This window comes from Xiphophorus hellerii, chromosome 5, assembly GCF_003331165.1.
Source record: "Xiphophorus hellerii strain 12219 chromosome 5, Xiphophorus_hellerii-4.1, whole genome shotgun sequence".
In the NCBI taxonomy this organism is placed as follows: Eukaryota; Metazoa; Chordata; class Actinopteri; order Cyprinodontiformes; family Poeciliidae; genus Xiphophorus; species Xiphophorus hellerii.
In genome coordinates, this window is record NC_045676.1 from 32,110,107 (window position 1) to 32,137,545 (window position 27,439).

A 27,439-nucleotide genomic window follows, 5' to 3' on the forward strand; every position below is an offset into this window, starting at 1 on the left:
TTCAACACAGTGCAGCTCTGCAGAACACCCACTACGGAAGACAGGCAGAACAAGAGCACTGAAGTTGAAGTCTGAACATGAGATAATGAAAGTTAAGTTACGGAGTGAACATTGATAGAAGACATAAAGCTGTGAAGAGGAATTAGTAAAGGTAAGACTAGACTGTTTTAAATTCGTACAATGTCATTTAGTTGAAAGAGGAAGTATTTCCGTGTAGATTTCAGGGAATTGTTATTTTTCACAAAGCTGCTTCTTTGAAATGGCTGCAAGCGTGACAGTTCAGTGATCTTCGTAGTTCGACCGATTTATTGTAAAGCTGAACTTAAATGGACTCTTACTGCGTCAAAGGTCAAATAAAAAGTCAAGCGTTTGTCTTTTGCAAGAAGCATATATTGTAAATTACTCTGTATAAACTTTATATTGGAGGAAAAGCAAAGATGGAGCTATGGAGGCAGTGTGCGATGTGGTTGATAGAGTGCCGTGTTCTTCCTGAGAACCACCGGGTCACATGGGAGGGCGCACAGGTAAATCAGCTACATCTCACCCACACTTAAACACCTGCATACAAATGTACATCCTCATCTCTTTGCTTCTCCATTCAAATTTGTGTGTGTGTGTGTTGTTGATGTCCTTAGGTGTGTGACTTGGCTCAAGCTCTCAGAGATGGTGTGTTGCTCTGCCAGCTGCTCAACAACCTGCTGCCTCAGGCTGTCAACCTGAGAGAGATCAACCTGCGGCCACAAATGTCCCAGGTGCATCACTCAAATCTTTTCCTCTTCCATTTCCATAGGTGATTTTCATAGCTACTACTCTGCCAGCATGCATCACTGAGGCCCAAAAGGCTGTATGATAAGAAAATATTGAAATGTCTTATCGCACCTGCTCTGGAAGCATGCAGAACTATAGTAGAGATGGTGGTGATGGTGGAGTAAGTTTGCAGCCAAACAGAAAGAAATGGTGTACATAGAAAAACAGGAAACCCAAAAACTCTGTAATTCAATTCCTGAACCCAAACTGTAGACTTTCTCTTCTTACTGATCTACACCATCTACACCTCAAGCAAATTAAGGGGATTTTTTGCATTCAGTCAATTTCTGATCAAACAGCTAATCATTCTTAGGAGTTATAAAACTTTTCATATCTCACAAAACAGCATCTTCAATAAATGTGGTAAAGTTTACATACATTTCAAAAAAATCTATACACTGCATTAAAAACCAATTTTGGTACATTGACAAAAAAAAAGTATATTGTAAGCTCGCATTTAGGAGTTTTTTGATAATCAGTAGCGTAACGCTGACTTTTTGTGTAGTTGATATAAGAAAATACCAAAGTTTCTTTTACAAGAAATTTTATTGCTTGAAGCTCAAATACGCTAAAAAGATTTAGTGACAATAAATCTGAAACAAGGTATAAAAATGAGTTACTCATAGTATATTCTTGTCATACCAACTCCATTCCTGCAAATTAAATTTCAGTTAAATTTAAGACTTTATGAAACATTTGAAAGATCATTTTAATTTAAATCTAAGTGCTGAATTATTAAAAAACAAAGATATGTTAAACACACCCTAGAAAACTAGAAGTAAAATTCTTCTTAGACGTTTTCTGGGAATCGGTATTGTCTGGCCTTGTGAGCTCACGCTGTTTTTTTGTATTTGTTTTTGGGGGTTTTTTGCCTTGCACATGGTGCAACCTTCACAGACCATACTCCTGTAGGAAAATACAATTTTGGCTGATAATTCCCAACAAATGAAAGATAACTTATTATAAACAACGTAAACATATTTTAATACATTTAAATCAACTTTGGGGTTTTAATTTAAATTAAAAAATACAAAAACTTAGCATTTTTTGCGATGTATTATCATAGACTTCTCTTATGTTTTTGCTATGAATATAATTCTCTTTAATCAGGGTGACATACATAAACTTAGCTGTACATAGAGCAGCACCGCTTGGGAGGAGCCATAATCACTCACAAAAAAGCTATCGATCAGGCAATATGTTTTATTGTTTTGTGGCATGCCTTGTCAATGTGAAGTGGGTTTCCCTCGGTCATACGAATACACTGTAAGCATTGTGAGAAAATAAGACAACTGTTGGTCAATGACACTGAAGTTGTTAGTTAATCAAGCAAAAAGAGGGAGCAGTTTGTGCCAGAACTGACCCAATTTCCCAGTAGAGCAGCACAACTCCCAATTTTATTGCTACATTGAAAGGAACAACAAAAGGCAAGAAAAGAGGTTTTGAATGGATACACATGCAAATGTAACTAAATTTTACTTCAGCCCTTATGAGGAAAATCTTTGTTATTTAAAACTTACCTAAATGTAGATGTTTAAATTTGTATGACTTTTTTAGACCCTGGAAAAATCATAAAACTGTATCTGCCAATGAATTTAGTGTCTGAATTTTGAATTTAGATAAAAAGATGAATGATTCGTCAATGAGGCTCCTACTGTTTTCTGTTTTTTAACAGAAAACAGAAGTATGTCAAAAAGCTCTTCATGCATTGTAAAATATGTCATAAAATGTGCTGATTCACATCTAAAACTAATAGGGTTAGCCAACAAGATTCACTTTGAACTAAATGCTATCTTCCGACTAATCAATATATATTACAGTACATGTGGCTGAAATCTAGTTAAAGTTAATTAAAGAAATAAATTTAAAAAAAACATTTCAGAAGTTGTACGAATTTGTGGGATTTAATTTTGTTACATTTTGGATCGGGGTAGCCAGGCTAGCAGAGAGCTAGCTAATGTAGCCACTATTACCTATATTATATAGCCTTCTAAGTTATTGAAGAGGCTGACAGAAGCTGACATAAATCTTATATAAACATGCATGTAAAAGAAGAAAAAGCTCCAAAACTCAGAGAGACCAGCAGTTCATGCATGGCAAGCACTGGCCTGAAGGTTTGCTTTTTTGGGAGGGATTACATTCTGATAGCATCATATTCTCAGTGCAGTGAAAATTACTGTTGCTACAGGATGAAAATGAGATGACATAATTAGCAAAGAGGCCAATATTAGATGACAGTATGATAGTTTGGGAACATCAAAATAGACATTGACACAGAGAGATTGTCACATGTTGGGTCTAATCCCCTCAAGAGAAATGACACTGTGTCTGAGCACCAATTCAAGTGTGTGTCTAAATGAGTGTGTGCCGTTGCAACCTTGCTAGACGTGAGCGGGGTGCAGGGTGCAGGGTGCAGTGTGCACGTGAAACTCTGGGAAATCCTATGAGGTCAGATTTGGTTGAGAAATATCCTCTGAATAACAGAAGACAGAGAGTCCACTGTGATGTGTCGTCAGAGCATCGGCTCACCTGATGACATTACACAAGTCGGAGATATCCCTTATGATCAAACACCAATGATTACTTTGCTCTGATTATGTTTGCTCTGTGAGAACAAGTATGCTGCTGTTTTGTTCATTTATACCCTGATGTGCACAGCAGCAGCAGCAGCAGCAGCAGCAGCTAGAACTTAATGTTTCCTCTTTTCTCAAATTAGAGTTCTGCATTTAGTTGTGTAGAGGTAGAATGACAGAGACACAGTGAGACAGACAAACAGAGAGAAACAGCCAGGAAGAGAAACAGACTGAGGGAGAGCTGCAGATTCAGGAAGTTACAAAAAGCAGCAAATGTCTGACCACCATATCACTCAAACCGTGCTCCGTGCGGTTTCTCTCATTGCCTTATTTTGGTCTCAATTACCGTTCTTCTGACAAGTTGTTTTAGGTTAAGACACTTTTTTTTATCTTATTGCATTTCTGTGTGAGTTCATGTGGCCCGTTCTGTCTGCAAGATCCAATTTCTAAGATGTTTTCAACATTTGGGTTGCTAGTCAACAGGGGCAGACTTTAAGCGTCTCCATTTATAAATCTCAGGCTACACCACAAAATGCAAGATAAGTAAAAATGTTATAGAATCAAAACATTAGTTTTTGACTGGGGTTGAATTGAGCATTTAACAAATGGAATATTTTTTTAAAACAAGGGTTCGTGGCTGACAATTATGTCCTTAAAGGTTGCAGAAAATCATTTATCAAACATTAAAAATCTTGTTTATCAATATTGTTGCACAAAGACCTTTTAAAATATACCTGATATTATCTTGAAAGAAAAGCTCTCATCTTCTGAGCCCAATCTGGAAGCCGGTGGGGGAAAATGATTAAATCTCATGAGTGGATGCCAATGTGTTTCAGAAGAGTACTTTGAAATTTTTAAAGAAACGTGTGCTTTCTTTAAATTACATATTAGTTCTTTTCCTCTGCTTAGTAATATGCTTAAATTCAGCGGGTCGTCTTGCCTGATCATTTGTTATTTCAGCGTAAAAAGCCAGCCTTCATGTTGTACGACTAACAGCGACACAGTTTCATGAAGGTGGAGACATGAAACGGAGACTCAATCAGCAACACTCATGGACTGTTGACTTACTGAAGTTTTACATTTGCAGATTATTTGTGTGTGACTGTAAGTCAAAATTAAACATCAAACACTGAAATGAAAGAAGAATTAACAGAAAAGTGAATATAAATGTTAGTATGGAGATTTGTTTATTTTAGAAATACGCAGCAAAACTCAGCAAAGATTCAAAATCTGTCTTTGTTTTTTGTTGAAGGAAGTCAACTAATGATACATTCTAAACGTTGCCTTAAGGAATTCTTTCTTACCTACTTTTGAAATTGTGTTTTGCACACAATCAGAGTTGTTAGCGCTGTTGACGTGCAGGGCAGCGGGCCCCTCATTACCAAGAGATGATAAGCAGGTATCCAAACCTGATGGAAGATTTATTCATGGTGTGGCTAAAAATAAGTGTTTCAATATGGTTTTACTTTAATTACTCATGAATTGGGACTCTGTTAATAAATTGTCTAAAATAGAAGACTGAACAGTTAAAACTTTATTTTGAGATTCATATCATATTATGATGTCATTCCCTAATGAAAAACATACTTAAAGAGTTACTTTGATTCTTTCACATGTGTTTGAGAAATCCTTTAATCTTTCCTGGCAGTCAACGCTTGCTCGTCCAATGTGGCAGTATTGAATTTTGTTGTTGTTGTTGTTTTGTTTTTATTTAATTTCTAAAAGCTGTTTTAGTGATGTAGTGAAGTGATGTGTGGATCACTGTAAGAACAACTATGACATGTGGATCCTAACCAAACTAAACTAAACTAAACCTATTTACACAAAGGTTGCCGTGGAGCTCCAGAAATTGTGAAGTGAAATTTCTTTTAAGTTATTTTTGATATATGCAGAATTTTTTACAACGACATAATTACTTGATTGTGCAATAAATTGGCTCTATGTGTAATAATGTTTGGGCTTTTGTTTTTTTTTTAGTTTCTATGCCTGAAAAATATCCGGACCTTCCTGGCAATCTGTCAGGAGAAGTTTTATCTCAAGAAGAATGACTTGTTTGAAGCCTTTGAACTGTTCGACGTGCGGGACTTTGGAAAGGTATGAACAAACGTTTCTGTTAGGACACTAGTGTCTTTTTGTGTATCACAACCTACTGGTGTATCTTCAGAAACATCTGGATACGTAGAGGTTAACAGAGGGCATGAGGCTGTAAGATTTGCAGTTTGCTTTCATAAATTCTATTTTAATTGATCTGAAATCTAAATAAATGGGCTCTCGTTTACATGACATACCGGTCTAGTTGTCAGAGTGCAGACAATATGTTTGTTATTCTAAAACAACATTTTTGATTGTTGGACATATCCACAACATTCTGAATGGTAATCCTTTTTATTCTAAAATCCTGATTCTGTTAAAAAGTTATTCAGCTACATCTCTTATCTTCATAGTGGTCATTGAGAAACGTTAATGGTGACAAAATGTACTGAGCTGCAAAACCCACAGATACATTTATTTCCTGCCCGTATTAGGATTCCATGGGTTACAGAAACAACATGATCGATCAGTTCTACTGATCGTTGCTGGTTGAAGCATGAGCCTTCAGGTTAGAAAATTAAAGTTTAAAGTGAAATATCAAAAAGAGCTCTCCACAGAGAGAGACGTGTGAAACACTGAATTGTCACCAAGCTCTTGCCGTCAGGAAAAAATGTTGTGACTCTTTTTTACAAGTACCAAAGCTAGTACATCCAAGGTCACTGTTTCCATCTTTAATTCACTCTGAAGCAGAGCACCATTTGGTGTGTTTACACAGTGAACTGCGTGAACACATCTGTACTGATAAATTCAAAACCTCTCTAAAAATGTTACTGCTAGAGTTCCTCCAACTCACAGTTCAAAACCCAGAATGCCTGGGTTAATGGCATTCATTTCTGTGGTGTACATGGTTCAAAATGAACATGATTCATTTTGAAAAAAACACCAAAGCTGTGGATGCTTAAGTGAGACATTTTGCACCTGATTCGTCTTTAACACTTCAGACAGTTCATTTACGTAAAGTAGACTCCTAGAAGACCTGGAAGAATGTATGGCCCGATTTAAAAAAGAACATTAGATATATTAGTGTCATTGTTTTTATTCAAAATGTTTTTGAATAAAAATAGTTCACAACTTCTTAGGAGTGGTGCTTATTATGCAGTCCTAGCAATAGTCCCTACAAAAATGGGGAATATGTAACACAGTGCAGAAACCAAAGCCATGATCGGAGTTTGGACTAGTTAGTGCAGCTTGCAGGCAACCCACAGAGCCCCAACAGGAAGCACTTTGATACTGTCATTGTCTGTCATTTGAAAGGGCTGAGTGACGGCGTTCACTTCAGTGTTTCACGGCCCTCTTTCACTCTCTGTGTTTTAATCGTTGTCTAAAGTAAGAAAAAGCGGCTTCAAAGATGGCCGCTCTGTTGGCTTTATGTGTAAATAAAGAATTTCTTCCTTCAGTAACATAATGAGTCAGTGAGCTGCTGATACCTGCACTCTGTTCTTTTAGCTTCCTGCCTGTTACTGTCACTTCTCTTCTTGCTTCACTTTACTACTTCCAGTCAGTCACGCAGTGAGGTATGGAGAGCGGTACATTTTATATCATGATGAAACATTTCAACTTTATTGTATTATTTGGACATAAAGTAATAAAAATCATAATATATGGGATATACTGCATATAAATACGTATCTTTACTGATGGTAAATGTATTTTGGTGTACAGTTTTTGGTTTTGTCAATAAATCTGAGTATCATGGGAAATTTAATTCATTTAAAAAAAAGTGAAACATTTTTCATGTAGTTTCATTTTGCATAAAGCAATATAGTTCAAATGTTGGAATGTTATATAACTGATCATTTCTATGTTTATGGCTTTCAGCTAATGAAAACCAAAAACTCACTTTTTCAAACAATTGAAATGTTTTACAAGATCCACTAAAAGGATTATAATACAGAAATATCAACATTCAAAAAAGATATCCATGTCCTGTACATGCATACAACGTATCATGGAGCGATTAGCATGTGGCTATGCTGCAGTAGGGAAGGAAGCCCAGGTTGCTTTGATAGCTGCCTTCAGGTGATTTACATTGTTGAATCTGGCTTTCCTCATCTTTCTCTTGACAATACTTTATAGATTGTGAATGGGGTTTAGATACAGCAAAACGCCACAGTAAGAAATACAACAATCTTGACCCCCATCCTGAACACAGCCTGTTCAGGATGTGTTCAGGATCCTGAGCAGAACTGACAGTTCTGGCTGTTAAAGCTCAGACCACCAAATTCTTGATCTGGTTTTGTTTCAAAGTTCTCTGAAGGTTGGGGGTGCTGTGGTGGCGCAGGGGTTAAACACGACCCACATAGGGAGGCCTTTGACTTCAACTGGGCTGTCGCAGGTTCAATTCCCAGCCTGGTGACCTTTGGCACATGTCTTCCCTCTCATTACCTACTGTCCTGTCACTATCAAATGAAGGCCACTAGAGCCAAAAAAAAAAAAACAACTTAAAAAATAAGTGATCTGAAGGTTATTTCTGTGGCATCCGCTGATTTTTCAATTACACTTTTACTTTCCATACAAATGGGTGGACACAGCATTCAGTGGAGGGTGTCAGAGACAGTCAATGGGACAATCTTCAAGTCAGCATTTTTCCCCAAGATAAAGTAAATCAACAAAATACTTTTATACTGGTCTTAGATAAAACTTTTACTATTTAAGAAATCAGATTTTGGGGACATTTCCATTAGACTGAAGCCGTATTTTTAAAAATACGTCTTGAAAAGTGAAACTGATTTCTGTGTGATAAAAATGACAATATGTGTTTCTGGTTTTGGATAGAATTACTGAAATGAATTGACTTTTCAATCAACTTCTAATTTATTGAGATGCACCTTTAACATATCATATGAAGACAAAATGTTTAATCAAATAGTTGCTAAAAAGTCCAGATCGAGATGTTTTCCTGGATTAGAAAAGCAAAAAAGAACCAAAACTGTTTCTTGCCAAATGTCTCTATTTTTCTGAAGCCTGCTGAACACACTGGGCTGAGCTCTGCCTTTTGCCAGTCATACCAGCCTACCGACCAATCAACTGAGAGTACTTTTTTTTAAAGATAGAAACCAGTTCATTCAAATATTTACTTCTCTAAAAATCTTTCATCCTTTTTTTTTTTTGCCCTGAGTGAAAGCAGAAATCAAACTGAAACTTTCAAAAGTTGCTGACTACAAAGCAATCTTTATGGTTTGAAGGGGCATTTTGTCACTCAGTGCCATTGAACTAAGTGTTTGCGTTACTGAAAGACAAAAAGCTGCACTAAGGATTATTTTTGGTGTATTTCAACACAGAACAATGTCAATAATTAGTCTTTGTTTAAAAGAAAAAGAAGCATTTTAAAGTTTCCAAATTGTGGCATAAAACTTCAAACTCGTTGCGTTCACACACAGACAGTCTAGTATTGACCACTATGTCACATGCCAGTGGTTAGTGAAGCTGGTTTCCTGAGATCACTCATTGAAATAGAGGCAGTAACAAGTTAACAATTATTCAGTGTTAACTTGAAACATGTTTAATAGCATTATTCTGTCTCTTTCTCTCTTCATGCATTTCATTAAATGTGTGGGTCTTTTTGAATTACAGGTTATGAACACTTTGTCCATCCTGTCCCATTCACACGTTGCTCTACAGCGAGGACTTCAGTGAGTAAATCTGTTCCTCTCATTCTAACATTTAATGCAACTGTAAAAGTGTTTCTTTTTGGTAAACAACATTTAAAACTAGCTTTACATTCATCTAATATTTTATATATTTATATCTGTATATATAACTGTATATAATACAATATTGGTCCTATGCTGTGAACCAAATTATATTATATATTATATTTTAAAATTTTAAAGCGTAGTGCATCTTTTAAAAAAATCATACAGTTTTACCAGACTCCATTTAAAGTGGATACATCAGGTTTTTCAATCCTTCCTTTTCACATGTAAATCATTCACTTATGGTCTATATAAAGTAGAGCTGCAATGCTTTGGTCTGAATTCCTCGTTACTGTTGCTGCACAGACCACTGGCCATAAGCCTTTTGTTCTCTACACATTATTCTACCAAGCAAAACTTTTGTCTTTACAAACACGCTTTGTATAATGTATTGTTTTTATAATCAGAAACGCAAAGCTAAAATGCTCACAACATAACACTTCTCATTACATTTTGTCTCGATGGTTTGTGTTTTGCACAGTCATAACACAAATTCATCTAAACATCCTTTTCTCTGCTCCAGGCCTTTTCCTTTGGAAGGATGTGCTGCTGATGATGAGATCTACAGCGGCCTTTCCGACCAGATAGAGTAAGTCTTTTTCTCAGAAGTCATATATTCTTAGTCTTAATGAAAAAAAAGAGACAAATAGTATTTTTTATTATTATTATTTTGATTTTAGTTACTTAGTGTTTTTTGATGAAAATGTAATTGCCGCCGGGTAGCCGCTCAGGGAGGAGGTGGAGGAGATCGACCTTTTCACAGATTATCTGTAAAAAAACATTTGTAACTTGCTCAAAGGAACAGGAAACATCGTTTTTTTTATGTGCACCAGTGACAAATTGATTTGAAGACTGAACAAGTAGTCTTGAGAATTTCAATTCTGTTCTGAGAAATGTGGCAAAGTGACTGAGGAAAACTGTGAGAGGGACTTAAGTTCCCATTTCTACTTTTGCTTTATTTTCTTTGTGCTCTCCTTCCTGTCTCACACTGACAGTATCTCCCAAAAATTACAATAACTTCATAAATGTGAATCTTGTTCAGTCTTTTGCCATTGATCTCCCACCATTCTAACTTACAATACCTTTGCCATAGTTTACATCAAAACGTCCAGAATCACTGTGATATGGACAACATGACCAATCAATTTGACTGTCCGGTCCGGACACAATGAAACAAGAAGTTATTCTGAAGCACTGATATGATCATTCATACAGATATTTAATGTTGAGAGATGAAGTAAGGATTTTGAGAAGGAAACTTGACTTTTAAGGAAAACCATGGTGTTCTGCTATTTGTACAAACTGTGTTGAGAAATGCACTTACTCCTGTGCAAATATCAAAACTGATTTTAGAAATGCACCAAAGCGACTAAGAAACTGTAAACAGAATTATACAACATTTTAGCAGCAGATCATATAGTATTAATACTAACTTCATTTGCTTCTTGAGGTTAAACCAAATATAAAAAAGTACTTTTATAGGATACAGTAGAATACAATAGAACTATAACAATCATAAGTTATTTTTTCTAATTAGGTTTTTTGAGGCATTATGTCAGAAAGATTTTAGCTAAAGAATTCTGCCAATGCAAAAAGTTTGCACAGTTTCAAAAAAGAGAAGGAAATTTATCTGAAAAAACAGAAGAAAAAACATTTTTAAAGTTCTTAAATATTTAAACTGTTTTTCAGAAATGACCTTAATGCTGATTTACAAAGTCTCATCTCACACTATCGCAAATTACCTTTAAAAACTGCACATTAGTGCAACTTTGTGCACAAATTTCACTAAAGGAAAACTAAAGGTGGTAACATGATGTTTGTATGATGTCTCACAGTGACACGGTGGATGAAGATGATGATTTGTACGATTTTGTGGAGGATGAAGATAATGAAGGGGATGAGATCTATGAGGACCTGATGAGGACAGAGGAGCCGCCTGAAACTGTGAGTTTCAAACAGAAAGCAGCCTGTGTGCAGCATCTGGTTACCCACATCTCTGCAGGTCTTTGACATTCACCATCTTGAACTTTTGAAATGAGTCTGGTTTGCCCCGACACCTGTTCACCGTCAAACACCAGCCTGAGAGCTTTGAGGTCTTTCGTTTGAGTAATTTACTGCAACAAAATAAAAATATTCTAGATTTTTTTTTTTAGATTCAAACTAGAGGAAAGTTTGCTGCGTTGTGAAAAAACTGTTTGCCAAATTTAAAACTCATGCATTTAAGTATATTGTTTAATTTTTCTAGATATTTTTGCCTAATGTTTTTATTATTTGCCATGTTTTAATCCTTTTGATTACATGTGTATGGAAGAAATATGATCTCATTGAAATCAGCTTTTTTTTTCAGATATTAAGAGGACAACATTTAATGTTTATCATGTGCATTTATGAATAAGTTTGTGCCTTTTTTGCATTAAATTTGCCAGCAAACCTTTCACCTACTAGATCCTCCATCCAAAATTCACCTTCACCTGCAAATCTGTACCTGGTAAAAATATTGACTTTAAATGTGGTGAATTTCTGGTGACCAGATTCAAAGCAAATAGAACTACATCAAGTCAAAAAGCTTTTGGCCAATCAAATTACAAACAGCTTGTTAGCACAGATAACTGTTAAGCTTATCTGCGCTGTGACTCGGCCCAACGCACTGTGTGACGTGACCAGAGCCTGATTTATTGGCTAAGAGCCATCAGAAAACAGTAACACATCTCATGAGCACTTTCTGTAAGACTGTGGTTGGGTGAATAAAAAAGAAAAGTGGTGTGATTAATTTTATTCGGGGCTATGTTTGGCACACAGGTGACCCCATGGTCAACCAGACAGTTTCTCTTGGATGTTCAGATCCTAACAACAGATAGGCGATTGCTGTAGCAACCCAAATGTGGTGGAGCCTCGCTGCTCTGCCAGCTTTCACCATAAAATTGCTCAACTCTGTCAAAGCCTCATTTTGTTTGGCAAAATTGTGAACCACTTTGGTCAACTTTTGTTGTTATTAATCATAAACGTAACCACCCTGTGGAAATGTGGAAATGTGTGGCCTTGTTTGACAGTGTGTGTGTTCTTGGACATGCAGCAGCAGAAGGTTGGTGTTGACAAACGAGAGTGTTGCCTGCAGGAAATCCAACAGACTGAAGAAAAGTACACCGCTACACTGGACTCTATCTTACAGGTAAATATACACACACACACACACACCCGCACACACACAAACATACTGTGCACTGTATTGGCATTCATATGACAAATATATCATTTTGAAATAAATGTACCTTTTATTTTAGGTACTAGTCATTTTTTGTCTCCCTTATGATCCTCACACCAAGATTAACTAAAATTCCCCTTCAACCTTGTTTATCAAAACTTCCTTTTTAATTATTATATTAACAAGTCTAGGTCAACTATTAGCCATTATGATTCAACACACATATGGCTTACTGTAACCTGATGTTCTCCCCTCTTTTCCACTTTGAACAGTGGAAAAGAAAAATGTGTGATCATATTTACAACTCAAGGAAAAAGGAAGCATAACCTCTCAAATGAAACGTTCCTTGACATGCATCAACCTAAAAAGAGATTGGACAGCATGATAATGTGAATTTGTTTAGGCAGTTTACATATGTACAGCTGTTTCCCCAATAAATGTGGAAGTCGTTGTGCATATCAATCACATGAGAAAATGAGGATACAGTTCTTTAATAAAAAAAATCACATTTCAATATATAGTTAAATTTTGTTATCCCTAGAAAAAGGGATTTAATTCCATTTAAGCATCAAAGAGTTCACTTGTTTTAAACATTTAGCAACAGACTTTAACAAGAATACATTTCATCATAAGGGAAAATGATACTAGGCTTTGACTAGGCCCTGGACTTGCCATTACTTAATTTTCTCTGGTAGATTTACTGGTATCTTTTGTCATGTTGGAGGTTATAGTTCTGATTCCGCTTTAATTCTTAGATACAGTCTCATATTTCCTTAAATATCTTCTGAATAACATTATAGTTATTTATGGGTTTTGTTACTTTAAGCTTGGTTGTTCTTGCTTTAGCAAAACCTCCACAAATCATAACTCTTCAAGCTGCTTCATAGATTCTCAAGAGGGTTTTTTTTTATTTTGTTTTTTTCAGAAAAACTGTTTTTGGTTTCGTTCAAACAGATCCTCTGTTCTGCTGCCAAATATTTAAATTTAGTCCTGGTCTTATCTTATCTTATTCTGCCTCTGGCATTCATGTTTTTTTTTGTTTTTTTTCTAAACAGCAAAAGTTTTGTTTTTGGTTTCGTTTTCTTTTTTCATTTTTACATGTGCGCTCACTTTCTGAGTGTTCAGATCTAAACTTTGATATAAACATTATTAGGAGTCAGCTGTATGACCTTTGATGGCATTTTAGGCATTTTTTGGAGGCTGCCATTAGCATCTTGTGGTCTGATTTTAGGGTGAACACGCTGCACCCTTTAACATTCAAAACGATGAACCTACTTCCCAGTAAAATTGATGATTTCAAATTCTTTCTAAGTCATTTTAATCCCCTTTCAGGACTCATTAACTGCAACAGCAGTCTTTCTGAAGGTCTCAGGCAGTCTTTACGACGTAACCATGGTGATCAGTCTCACATTAACAGACGTAAAAGGAGCACACTAAACTGAACTTCGGTGGTTTAAACAGGCCAAACCTCTTTCAAAGTGATGAGTAAAAATGTTCTCATCAGTTGATGAGATTTTAAGTGAAAATAAATGTGGGGTTTTCTAATGTTGTTCCTCAGCTGGAAATACATTTTATTACATTTCACATACAATTTTAAAATGTATATTCTTTTGTTTTTGCTTTTTTATATATAACATGAATTTCACATGATGTATATATAAAGACATCAATTAAAGGTATGACATACAGTATATAATTTTTTTTAGATATTTCTTCTTTCTTAAAGCTGAAATGTTGCTTCAATAATACCAAAACATTATAAAGTTTTTAAAACGTCTTTGCCCACACAGTCATGAACTTCTCCCTGTTTTGTGCAGCACTTTATGAAACCCCTTGAAAAGTTTCTTCAACCTCATGACATTGAAAGTATCTTCATCAACATAAAGGTAAAGAGGGAGATTATCTGGACAGACACTCAGATATCAGGTGTAAACATCAGATTATTTCAATGTTTCACATGACTGTGGGTTTTTCGTAGGAGTTGGCTAAAACTCATCGCTGTTTGCTGGAAGACGTTCGAAACTCCATTTTGCATCTCGGAGCCCAGAATCTTTACCAGGTGTTTATTAACTACAAGGAAAGGTATGCAGCAGCAGCTCACACACCCCACTGTGTGTTTGAACTGATCCGAGCAGCGGATGCCTTTTCTGTTGTGCCTCCCTGCAGGCTGCTTCTCTACGGCCATTACTGCAGCCAGGTGGAGGCAGCAAGCAAGCACCTGGACAAAGTATCAAACTCGAGGGAGGACGTCAGGATGAAGCTGGAGGTGAGGACGTCCCACACAGTCACAAATAGCTTCCATAAAACCGGGAAGACAGAAAGTTGCCCTTTTTTTTCTGTTCAACTGTGCTGGATAAGCAACTTTAATCTACTTACGGGAAACTGCATTTGAGATTGGTTCTGTTTTTTTTTGTGTGTTTTTTTTTTCTTTTTTACATCCATGATTTGTTCTCTAACACAGTCATTTAGAAGTGAAAAGGAGAACTGAGTCTCAGTTTGACCTTATTATAGAGACACAGTGGCCGGTTCTGGTCCATGTTTGATGTATTTCATGACTCATCTCTTTGCCCTTTCTTATGCTTTATTACTGGCAACTAAAGTGTTCAGCGTCTCAAGATTCAAGGGTTATAATGTTGAAGAAGGTTTTCTATTTGGACATAAAAATAGGAAACAATGAGTAACAACATAAAAAACTAAATCTAGTTAGCATTTTTTTAAAAAACAAAGAACAGCATGGCATTTATTCTTTCTGAGCATTTTCAAGTGTTCTATTAACTATGGGTTAAGTTATGTTCTGACTAAGTTTTCTGACATTTAGCAAATAGAAATAATTTTGGTAATTCTAACTAAGCTAAAACAAGAAATGTTTGGTCTGATTTAATTTCAGTCAGCTAGAAAAAAAAGTGTTTGTGTCTCTTCATTCAGTGTATGTACAGTAAATATCTGGTTTCAACTGTACTTCATGCCATGTTGACTGTTAAGCAGTTGCCTCGTTCCTCTCTGGGTTGGGGTGGGGGGTGGGGGTGTGTGGGGGGCGGGGGGGGGGGGGGGGGGGCTGTTCATCTCAGGTTCAGGTTCTCTACCAGCAGCCTTTGGGTTTACGGGTTCTTTACTATCTCAGCTGTTCCAGGTTTGTTCTGTTCTGGGCTGAAATGTTGGATGTTTCTCCAGGTATTTTTGAGCCACTTTTCCAGTGTTGGAGTCACTGTCCAGAGTTAAATACATTTTTAAGTATTTTTGAGAGATCCAGACATTACAGTGAACAAAGAAAAACAAAAAAAACTGAAAATAAAGAGAAAAATATTTTTAAAGGAAAATATAATAATACACAGAAGCACATAATGAAGAGATATGTGGCATACTTTTGAATTGGCAGAACATGTGTAATATGATACGTAATATGTAATATGATCAAACATGAAGAACACAATGAAATCTAAAACCATGAGGACACGAGTGGAGAAACAGAAAACTAAACAAAACTGTAAAAGGACTAAAAATGGGACTTAAATAATTTTAAAAAAACCTTCAAAATGTTCACACAAACATTTCCACACAAAGTAAACATGATATAAGGAGTTAAATGACCATGTGAAACAGCTTCATAGCCCATCAAACCATTTTATTATCCACATTTAGCATCTACATTATATTAACTTCTTGTTTTCTTCCTCAGGAATGTTCAAAGAGAGCAAACAGTGGCCGTTTTTCCCTCAGAGATTTACTCATGGTTCCTATGCAGAGGGTTCTTAAATACCACCTGCTGTTACAGGTCTGTGTGGACACTAATGATAAAATTGTCCCTTTGTTTCCTGGCTGGTTTCATGCAGTGTGATGTTTGATTGTGTTAGGAATTGTTGAAACACACCACTGATGCCGCAGACAAGGACAATCTGCGATCAGGTCTCGATGCAATGAGAGTAAGTGTGTTACCATTAATAACTAGAACCGTTTGACTTTCCACTCAGTCTTTTCTGTGTGTATTATCAGGACTTGGCTCAATGTGTGAATGAAGTGAAACGAGATAACGAGGTCATCAAACAAATCACCAGTTTTCAGATGTCCATAGAGAACCTGGTGAGGTCATATTTTTGTGTGTGTGTGTGTGTTTGTTTGTTTTCTCTTTGATTGTTCTTTGGGTGACGTCGATAATTTTCTCCTCCTCAGACTCAGTCTTTGGCTCTTTTTGGTCGCCCAAAGATCGATGGAGAGCTGAAGATCTGCAGCTCAGAGAAAAAGTCCAAGCAGGACAGGTCTGTTTTACCATCGTCATCATGAGGTCTGTAGTGTTGCCTTATGTTTGACACTGTTTTACTTTGAATCAGGTATGCGTTCCTTTTTGACAAAGCTGTAGTCATTTGTAAAAAGAAGAGTGGAGAAACATTTGAGCTCAAGGATATCATTGAACTGCATAACTACCAGATCCGAGACGAAACCACAGGAGAGAAGGACAACAAGAAGGTGTGGCTCATTTTGCTACAGTAACACTTATATGATCTATTACTTTGCTAAAGTATTCACACCTCTTGACACATGGCACATTATAACCACATATCAATTTTAATTGGATGTTACTTGATAAATCAACATAACTGTCAAGAAGAAAATAAATGGTGCATAATTTTATTTATTTATTTTACAAAAAAAATAAATAAATTGAATACCTTTAACTAAACTGTGAAACCAATGGTCTCACAGTTAGTTAGTAAATATGTTTCTCCTTTGTGAAATTTAATCTCAGAACAATTGCACTTTCTCTGTTGGAGAACATTAGAGCTGAAGCAAACATTTGCCGCTTTGTGTTGATCTATTCCATATGATCCCAAGAAAACAATGTTTGAGGGTTTGAAAAATGTGAAAAGCAATTATTTGTGCTGTCTAAGCAGGCAATGTGTGTGTTTGTGTGTGAACAGTGGTCCTATCTGTTCCTCTTGTTGGATTGCTTCGGGAGGTGTGGCTACGATTTCTACTTCAAAACCAGAGAACTGAAGAAAAAGTGGCTGGAACAGTTTGAGATGGCAATGTGAGTTACCGCAAAATGGAAAAACACACATACAGCTGCAAACTACAGCAGAAAAAAAAACAACAACAACAAAAAACAGGAGTGGCTTGTCTTTTCACAGCTGAATGGTCAGGTGTTTCCCCAAGGAGTTGTTAAAAAACAATTCATGAGAATCTGTAAGAATCTCTTGGCTCACATCGAAGCTGCTGCATGTCTGAAGTTAGAAGACATGATCTGCGAGTGTGGAGAGTTTTAAAACTTGATCAAATTCAACTGAAAAAAAAATCTATATGCAAACAATATGAACTTAACTCACACAGACTAATCTTGCCTGAATTGCCTGATACTTTGCAGTAGTGAACCTCACAGGAAATGTGTGGGAATCTCTCATTTTGTTTATTGTCTTATTTGCATTCCCACTACTAGAGCAGAAACATTCATTATCTTAGCTTTCATTCAACCACGACCAAATAAAACCAGCTGTGTGGAGCTTTGGTCAAAGCCTTCATATTTTGTATATAACTGCAGGTCAAACATGTGCCCTGAGAACTCCACTGCAAACAACCACGACTTCCAGATGCACTGCTTTGAGGAAACAACCTCCTGCAAAGCCTGTTCAATGCTGTTAAGGTATATTTTTCTACCTCCCACAACTCTTATGATTAAAAAAAAAAAAAAAAGTTAACTGAGGTGAAATCTGTCCATACTGTCACCAGAGGGACATTCTTCCAGGGCTACCAGTGCACTCGTTGCAAAATGGCGGCACATAAAGAGTGTTTAGGCAGAGTGCCGGGATGTGGACGAAACTCAGGTCTGTATGAATCATTCATAGCTGTAAGGTCATTCTGGATTTGTTAAATATTTCTTCTTACATAAACTGTCCTGTTGAATTTACAGATCATTCTGGCAATATTAAGAGACAGGTACAAAACTGTTTTACATGAACAGAATTAAATTTCCTCTTTAAATGAAATTTTGTACTTATATAAATTATCACTTTATTTTGTTCTCTCAGGATAAAAGTCACAAAAACTCAGGGAGTTCCAACACAGGTGAGGTTACACAATAAACCTAAACTACCTTATAATCTGTCTGCCACAGCATTTTAGTTCTGTGGTCATTTATGCTGTCAGATTCTTACAGATTTTGTTTGTATTTGGTTTTCATGCCCTGCTGCTGAAATGTGCTATACAAATAAAATTTGATTGATTGATTGATTGATTAATTCATGTCACACTTTTCCAAAGTTGTAGATGATCATGAATTAGTTGTAATTAGCCATATTTCTTAGAGTAAGACTATTTTTAAGGCTTTTGGATTCTAGTGAATTAAAGCTCACATTATCCACAAGTAGAAAAAACATGGAGCAGGAGAGAACGTTTCCTGGAGCGGTTGGTGTCTGGAAGCACGTTCAAAGGTCATCAGGAGGTCAGAAAACCCCTGCAGGCCTCACTTGCCTTAAAGCGAGACCTGCAGCATTTTAGAGGAGGAACATCATACTGACAGTCAGACAGTGTGATGGTCAAGCTCTGCTTTGCTGCTCCAGAAAACGCTGAAGGATAATGTCCAGCCATCATTTACAATTATGCAGCAGATTTGGATCATTTCTTGCCCTTTATAGATGAAAATATTTGAAAACATTTACTGGAAACTGTTTTTTGGGATTTTCCTAGATTGTCTGGTGAAAAAAGTAAAAAAAGTATTCTCATGGTTTAAGACAGATCTGTAAATATTTTTTTTACACTTCTGGACGTGAAAGCGATTGCGATATAATGTCCTTTCAAACATTATATCATCTCCTCTGTTTCTCCTTCATTTACAGCATGTCCAAAGATGGAAGTGTGTCAGGAGTATTATGGTCTGCCGCCGCCCCCCGTGGGCTTCGGCCAGCCCCTTCAGCTCTTTAGAGGTGACATTATCGAGCTGACCCGTGCCGACGTTGACCTGCCCTGGTGGGAGGTAAGACTGGATGAGCTCAGTATTCAGGGGTCACTCAACTTTTTTGTGCAGTTTTCAGACTTTGTGTGAGTTGCTGCTGTTCCTTTTTCTTTTTCATTTCATTTTCTGTTTTTTACTTCCTTCCTGAAATCAAGGCTTCACTGCACAGCTGCTGTCTGCGGTCTTTACATGATGTGAGATTCATTTGAAAGTTGGCTTGAAAAATAAATACATTGCAATGGCGTTTCATTTAGCTGCAGAAGCATTTATATGCCCCGGCTCTGTGTTATATTGCTGGTAAATAAAACTCTGCACATAATTTGTTAAAAAGACAAGCTGAAATATTTTCCTTAAAATTGGTTTGTCAGCATAACTTTATTGCAGCTCCAAAAGAAAAGCCTTTTTTCTGAAAGCATAGCTTTCCTACTTCACTTAGTATTAGCTAGTCAGCAACATCGTTGTGATATTCTTCCACAACATTTACCGGAAAGTTAAGGCTGCTTTAAAATGAAGAGTTATTATATCCAGAGAATGAAAAAAAAAAGAAAAGAAAAGAAAAGAAAAGAAGGGCTTCTACTCAAGATTGATGGTAAACACAAGAAAACACGAAGATTGAAAAATAGTGTGAGTGGAAATTTTGGTAAAACTTATAACATGAACATGACTGACAGCTCATGGTACCGTTAAAAGAAGCATAATTTTAATATAAGGCTACATTTCTACACCAATTTAGTGTAAAGATGGATGTGTGTTTATGCACTGTGACCATTGCAGACTAATAAAGACACCTTGACTTTGGGGCTGTAGTTTATTATTACTAACTTATCCTTACTCCTTTGCGGTATTTAAAACCATAAATTTTTCCACTACACACAATGTAAGAACAGTTCAGCATTAATGGAGAAATTTTGGACCAATATGCAGAGTTTCTGGACACAAGTGTTTTTTGAACTCTGACTCTTCTCATGGTTGGTTTGTTAGTTTTCTGTCTCCAAGTAACCACTTGCTAATTCAAATCAAATTTATAATATTTTTGAGTTTTTCAATATGGTTTGTTGTGACTTTCAGTTTGTCTGATCTAGTTAGTTTTAATCAGTTGTTTAGTTTTTATTAGTTATTGCAGTAGTTTTAGTTTTGTCATACTTCGGTTAATTTTTAGGTCCAGAATTCAAGTATTGTATTATGATTCTGTATACGTTGATTGGGTAATGAATACTCAACCGAAGATACCATTTTAAAAAATGTATTCAGTTATTCTTGAACAACCAACTGACTTTGATGTTTTATTCCAACTTTTGCTGTCACAACTTAGTGTAAGTGCTGCCAGAGCTGGAATCTGCCGACAGCTGACAAAAACTGCTTGTGTGGGGAGAAAAAATCTGTTTCACTTCAGTTCAAATAGCTAATAAATAAATTCATAAACAGGAAAATGAAGAAAATAATATCGATCATTTCAATAAGTTTTAATTAGTTTTACAAACGTGCAATATAGTTCCTGATAATTATCGTTTTTTTCCCCATTAATTACTGCAGTTATTAATTTCAGTTGACATATTTTCTCAATTTCATTTTTTATGTCAATAGTTAGTTGACTATAAAAACCTTGCTTCAAACCTAATTTTTGTCTTTATGTAGCTAAATGATTTATATTTAGTATAATAGTGTATATGTGCTGTAATCTGATCATGTGACTGTGATTCTCAGGGAAGAAATCTGACAGCTGGTCAAGTGGGATGGTTCCCGTGCCAGAGGGTTCAGCCCTACATCTCTGTAAGTACAGCAGTCAGCACAAGCTGGCCTAACAAAACACAAGCTTCAGTTTGTTGTGTTTTGAGCTAGTTTCCAGTTAACACCATTTGTAGCACAAAGCAAACATTCGCAGTATTAGGAAGTGAGGAATTATTACACCCATGACCATGGGCTTACATATAACCTCTGTGTGATCTGGTTCTTTTCCAGAGGCCAACCCCAGACCTGTCTGACTTCCTCTGGTGAGTATGAACAGGAACTGAGCAAAGCGACTGACTCACCAACCACAACTAGTCTCATATTGTATGCAATTCAGTCCTTAGCAGACCTGACTGGGAAACACCACAATCCTGACACAGAGAAAGAAACACTATTGATAGCCATAAAACAGAAGCGCATACTGAGGAAAATATGCTGGTGTTTGTAAAGTTGTGCTTGCGAGATACTTTGTGTAACACTGATGGGGGCGATACAGCTCAACACGATTTCTGCCGTGCAAAATGTAACTCCAGTGTACAGAGACTGGTGTCTCACTATAAGTAAAATGCTGCAACAAAAGATCAAGATTGTGATTAAACTTTAGGGAAAAAAAAGATAATATATGTGACGCAGATAAAGTCCCAAACATCACTTTGCAAGAAGCCAGAATCTTTTACTGCTGCCACCTAGTGGTCAGTATTGTTAAAGCAGACACAATGAAATCCCGTCTGGACTACAATTTCCTTGACTTTTTTTTTTTTTTTATAAAAAAGATTTTACCATCACCTAGTAGAGTCTGTGTATGTACGGAAGAGGATTAGGGCCACTGAAAAAATTAAAAGAATTCTGACTTTAATCCTGGATTAAAGTCAGACTGAGACTAAAATCAATCTTTAATCTGAGATTAAAGACTGAATTCTTTTTTTTCAGTGGCCCTAATCTTCTTCCATAGTAGTCTGTAAAATCTACATTTATTTTAAACATCTGTCATAAGAGCTAATTAGTCAAACCGGTAAAATAAACAGTACAAACAAAATCAATTTAAATGAAAAGCTTAATAAAACTGTTAATACAACTTAGATAATAAATTGAGTATTTAAAAAAAATAGCAGACCAATTTTCTGTGCTGTTTTAGAATTGTGGCCTACTTATAGTTTTAGCGATGGCAGAGGAGGAAGTGAAGGAAGCCGTTCAGCCTGTGTTGGTCACACTTCCAAATATTGAATTAACATTAACAGCCGCTTCGTTCAGATCGGCTGTTCTCTCTCTTTGTGGTGGAAGATGGTTGTTTTCAGGACAGGCAATTTCCGGTAAGCTTCTTTATGTCAAACTGGCACATTACATATGTCACGGGCAAACATTAGCGACTGGTCACCATTTAAAACTTAAACACAGGCCACGCCTCCAGGAAGGAGAGGTTCAGAGGAGCCCAGGCCCTCTGAACAAAGCAAAGTGAAGTACCAGGGTCTGGTTTTCACCAGGGTGGTGCGATGATAAATCAGGGACAAATCAGTGATTTTGGCCCAAAATGCGATTTTATGCTGATGATACTAACTAAAGTAGAAGTGAATAATATGTTCTTTTGTTTTATCCACATTCGATAACTGCAATTGGCCTCCCAAAGACATATGCTGCAAATGTGCAAAGGATTGACGGAATTTAAGGAAGCCCACAGACATGGAGGCACATTACTTCAACCTCAAATTTCTCCACTGACCTCCTGTGGCTTTAAAGCTGATTTAAAGACTTCCTCTAATGACTGATACTTTATAGGCAAAAGAGGAGAAATGGAGCAGTATGTTTACTCTGCCAAGCTCCAGAACTTCTCCCTTAAACAATTATGAAGAGTTTTTGACTCTTAACACTTTTTACTATTGAACTTTGTTTTCCTGTAACTAAATTTAATTGGCTTTTTGGTTTTTCTGATGTTTTCTTAGTTGAACTATTTATTATTATTATTATTATTATTAATAATTATTATTATTGTTATTATTATTATTCAGAGCACTTATCTGTCATATACTCATGAACTGTACTCTGGTTTTGTTTCCCAGCTTATGTTTTTGTTATCTCACATTGATTAAAGGTTTGCTGGAAACATGGACCGCACTGCTGCCAAGAACCTGTTAATATCACGTTCTGATGGAACGTTCCTTGTGAGGCAAAAGGATGGAGGAGAGTTTGCAATCAGCATCAAGTAAGAATCCTCTAGGAGTTATGTTTCTCTGTTGATGAAATGTTAGTTTTGTTATAGCAACAAAGAGTGCTTTGTCAGCAAAGCTTAATTTGGAAATGGAGGTTTTCGGTTTGTTTGTCTTGTTCAAAATGATCTCACATTTAATTAATTTAATGATAATGTCCTCTTTAATATCCCTTGAATTAATACGTTTATAGATATTTTATTTTTAGATAATTTAATGGGATAGACAATGCAAAGCTCAAGGATGGTCTTCATGCAAATGAGAAAGGTGATTATGAGAGGAAGCCACAAGCCATGCAGGGAACACAGTTCTGTTCAGATGAGACCAAATATGATGGTTTTCACCTGCAAAAGACTATATGAGGAGTAAAACTAAGACTCTATATCAACCTAAGCTTTTCAGGCTCAGGACCACTAAACCCATTTAACAAATTTGAGAGCTGTGAGCGAGGCGGCCTTCAAACATAACTAACAGGAAGAATGGGCCAAAATTCCAGCAAACTATTCTGATTAGCTTGTGAAAAGGGATACCCGAAATGTTTCACCCAAGTTATACAATTCTTTTATTCTGGGGAAACCCTAAGTGTTCCTCAGCCAGACAAGAAAGAAAGAAATCCCTCCATCCAGCATGTTCTGGTTTTCATATATATATATATATATATATATATATATATATATATATATATATATATATATATATATATATATATATATATTGCTATAATCTAACAGAAGGCTGACAAGAAGTTCATGCCACACTTTTCAGATTTTATTTGTCCAAAATTTTTAAAAATATGGTTGATGTTTCATTCACTTTTATATGCCTTCCACAATTACTCATTCATCATATTGGTCTATTTCTTAATATTTTTTTAATAAAATGTAACAGAGTTTGTTGAGGTTACAAAGTTGCAGGGTACAAATATATTTGCATGGCTTTATGACACATTTAAAGTTATACTTCTGTTTGAGAGCAAAGTTTATTCTTTTAAGTCATATATTAATATTTTTATGTTAATGGAAGGGAAATTGTAATTTTTTTTGCTGAAGTGTTATTCCAGGTTATCTTCAAGTGATTGTTTTAGCTTCATCTTGCTAATCGTGGTGAAAAACAAAGTAATGTGCAAACTGTTTCATGCCACTTCTTCTCCATCGAATACACCTTTTCAAACAAAGGATTTCTTCTTGTTCTGACTGGAAATCACTGACATACAAAAGGCAGCTCTTGTTTGCAGAAGTGGATTCAGAGTGAATTAAAACAATGGACTTTCTGCTTGTTGCTGGTAATCTGTCAGTAATTTAACCAAAGAACTGTCTTGTATTTTTCTTTGCTTTATTTGTGAAAATGAGGGTCTGTTTAAAATCAAAGTAATGATTCGTCTCAAGGTTCAACATGGACATCAGACACATCAAGATCACCTCCTGTGAGGGCCTCTACCGCATCAACGACAAGAAGGCATTCAGAGGTTTAATCGTAAGTTTGAAGTAGGACAGCCGTTCTTATGTCAGGGATTTCGGATTGACAAAGTTTCCCTTTTTTAGGACAACTCTATGTTTTCTCATGAGCCCTTTTCTTTTTTCTATCTTCACCAGGAAATGATTGAGTTCTACCAGAAGAATTCTCTGAAGGAGTACTTTAAGGATGTGGACACGACGCTGCGCATCCCTTTTAAACAGCCAGAGCAAAGCAACTCATCTAACAACACACCACACACAACCTCAGGTACAGAAGCCTTCCTGTGAGAACCTTAAAGTGTCAGTCGGGTATACTGAGGGACTATTTATGGTTGCTCTGTTATGCTAATTAGACGAGGAATTAAGTGACATGAGACATTTTAGTCCATTTCCAGTATTTATTAAAGGTGCATTTATACATTATATGGATCCTTTACACACAAAGTGATATGTTTCATGCATGTGTTTCTATTTCTGTTAGGATTGCTAAAGCTTATGAAAACTCCATATTTTGCTTGTATGAAAATTTGAAATAACCCGAGATTAATAAAAAAATACAGAAATGTCATCATGCTTTAAAATGTCAGCAATGATGCTTAATAAAATCCTTAATTAGGCTGTTTACTCTACTACCAACTTGCCCTTAATGGACACAGCACTTTATGAACAGCCGTGCTCTTTAGCAGCAGCATTTTGTGTTTTTTCATGCTTGCAGAGGACGTCAGCGACGGTCTCCAGGACAACAGCAGTCATTACTCAAATGGGTGAAGGACAAGACAATGTCTGAGACAAAAAAGACAAAACTCGGGCAGAATGTTAAGGTTGCACATCTGGCAAGCTGATACCAGTGACTACATAAAAAATAAAAAATAAAAAAGAAATAGGAGGTTGTATCTGTGTTTTTGTCAATGGAATTTGTTTTCTTCATGAATTAATATAAAATATAATTTTATCAGTTGAAACCTTTATGTGTTTTTTTGTCTGTTTTCTCAGGTCAGCAGGATTAAATCTGCAATTTTAAACACAAAACCGCAAATATTTATTTTTATAGCCTTTGTTGTACGTTTCGAAAATTGATGTATTACAGCTTGTGTATTTATTTTTTTCAATGTTTTATTATTATTATTATTATTATTAGTATTATTATTATTATTATTATTATTATTATTATTTCAAGTGGATTCAGATTTCATTTTAATGAGATCTTAGATTTTTTTTAATGGGTTGTGTAGCCCATTAATGTCTGTATTAGAAAAAACTATTGTTTGTATTGGTCTTATGTAATATCCGAATTTCCTTAATTAAAACAATCATACTGAAAAGTTAATCTATACACGAGTTTCCCATTTTCAATTGGATTAGTAAAATAAATGGAGATTTTGATGACATTCAACTCTTTTGACGTCTTTCTGTTTTGGCTAATGATGTCCTGGCTGCAGCTTCATAACAGACATGAGACTCTCACACAGGTGTTTTAAAATGCTAATCTTATTTTAAGCCTCTTCATGCTGCAATGTGGGCTCTGTCTCACAGGGGGCAGCATAAGGAGCTTCGGCTTGGCGAGGGCCAGATACGACTTCTCTGCCCGGGACCGCACTGAGCTGTCCCTGCGAGAGGGGGACACCATCAAGATCCTCAAGAAGGGACACACGGGCTGGTGGAAGGGAGAAGTCTACGGCCGGGTGAGACTAGCAAGACGTCATCGACACGACGACAAAACGTTCAAATATTGAGAGACCATCTTGTTTTACTTGTTTCTGCTTCTACTTCCAGGTGGGGTTGTTTCCATCCAACTATGTGGAGGAGGATTACTCTGATTACTGCTGAGATGTGTCAACCCGCTCTGAATGTCAAACGTTTTTTGTGAGTGACTGCATTAAGCCAAATGCATGAGTGTGAAGCTGTGTGTGTGAAAGGAAATGTGATTCTGCTGCTGGGGTCCAGTGATGTGAATAAAACTTTTTATTCAGTTGGTCTCATCCGTCTCATTAATTCATTACAGATTTTGAGCAAACCTTTCTACGGTGTTTTGGCAAACAATTTCACTTGAATATTTATTGAGACATAAATAAATATGTAATAGGACATATAAATATGTAATAGGAGCTTTAGGAATTTGATCTGAGATCAATTAAAAGTTTCAAAAATGGGTCTTTAAGGATCTTGTAAAAGTTTTATTTTCTTTGCAGTTTTTCCACATTGTTGCTATTGCATTTAGAAGCTTCAATGGGATCATTACAGTATGTCAGCACAAAGTAAATAATTAAGAAGGAGGCAGAGAGAATGCTAAAAGTCTTAACATTTTTTAAAAATAAAACTGAAAAGTGTGGCAACCATTTGTACACTGAAAGTTTTGCCCATTTTTTTGCAAAATAGTTTAAGCTTAGACAGATTGGATAGTAGGTTTCTAGGAACATCAATGCTCAAGTTGTAACACAAGTGGTCAATTTTATTTACGTGTTAACTTTGACTGGGCCATTTTATATGACATTAATGTGCTTTCTGGTAGTCTGGTTAGGGTTTTTGTGCAGGAAGGTGAACCTCTGGCTCCCAGTCTCAAGTCTTTCACAGGCTGTTACATGTTCTCTTTTGGCATTAGTTCAGCATTACTTTAAACTACATTCATCGAGGGCTGCTGTCCTGCAACGTTTAGTCGCTTGTTTTACACACTTGAATTAAATGGTGAAACTGCCGGACCAGCATGCAGTTCAGCTCTACAGATGAGCTGATATTGGAGCCAGTGAGCTG

General features: G+C 36.2%; 1 protein-coding gene across 2 annotated transcripts; it reads left to right on the forward strand.

The window, feature by feature from the left end:
• vav1 (vav guanine nucleotide exchange factor 1) lies at positions 1-26,660 on the forward strand. 2 transcript variants are annotated; one of them, XM_032564123.1, is made up of 29 exons: positions 2-151; positions 427-524; positions 636-752; positions 5,358-5,474; positions 9,045-9,103; positions 9,690-9,755; positions 11,002-11,110; positions 12,240-12,335; positions 14,186-14,254; positions 14,347-14,450; positions 14,535-14,634; positions 16,045-16,140; positions 16,220-16,288; positions 16,359-16,445; positions 16,536-16,621; positions 16,694-16,829; positions 17,282-17,391; positions 17,899-18,000; positions 18,087-18,181; positions 18,268-18,293; positions 18,386-18,422; positions 19,193-19,329; positions 21,013-21,078; positions 21,268-21,299; positions 23,123-23,233; positions 24,623-24,710; positions 24,830-24,959; positions 26,225-26,373; positions 26,465-26,660. In XM_032564123.1, the coding sequence occupies exons 2-29, from the start codon at positions 438-440 to the stop codon at positions 26,516-26,518; spliced, it is 2,535 nt and encodes an 844-aa protein (XP_032420014.1). In that variant the 5' UTR covers positions 2-151; positions 427-437; the 3' UTR covers positions 26,519-26,660. The 2 variants fall into 2 exon arrangements, with proteins under 2 accessions (XP_032420015.1, XP_032420014.1); XM_032564124.1 differs by lacking the exons at positions 26,225-26,373; positions 26,465-26,660 and adding an exon at positions 25,407-26,084 and having other exon boundaries at positions 1-151.
• The last annotated feature ends 779 nt before the right edge of the window (positions 26,661-27,439 follow it).

Excerpts from the sequence above, each read along its gene's own strand:
- vav1 (XM_032564123.1), top strand. The coding sequence starts at position 438 with ATGGAGCTATGGAGGCAGTGTGCGATGTGGTTGATAGAGTGCCGTGTT. Across the intron at positions 753-5,357 it reads TGCGGCCACAAATGTCCCAG|TTTCTATGCCTGAAAAATAT; the intron begins GTGCATCACTCA and ends TTTTTTTTTTAG. Across the intron at positions 14,635-16,044 it reads ACGTCAGGATGAAGCTGGAG|GAATGTTCAAAGAGAGCAAA; the intron begins GTGAGGACGTCC and ends TTTCTTCCTCAG.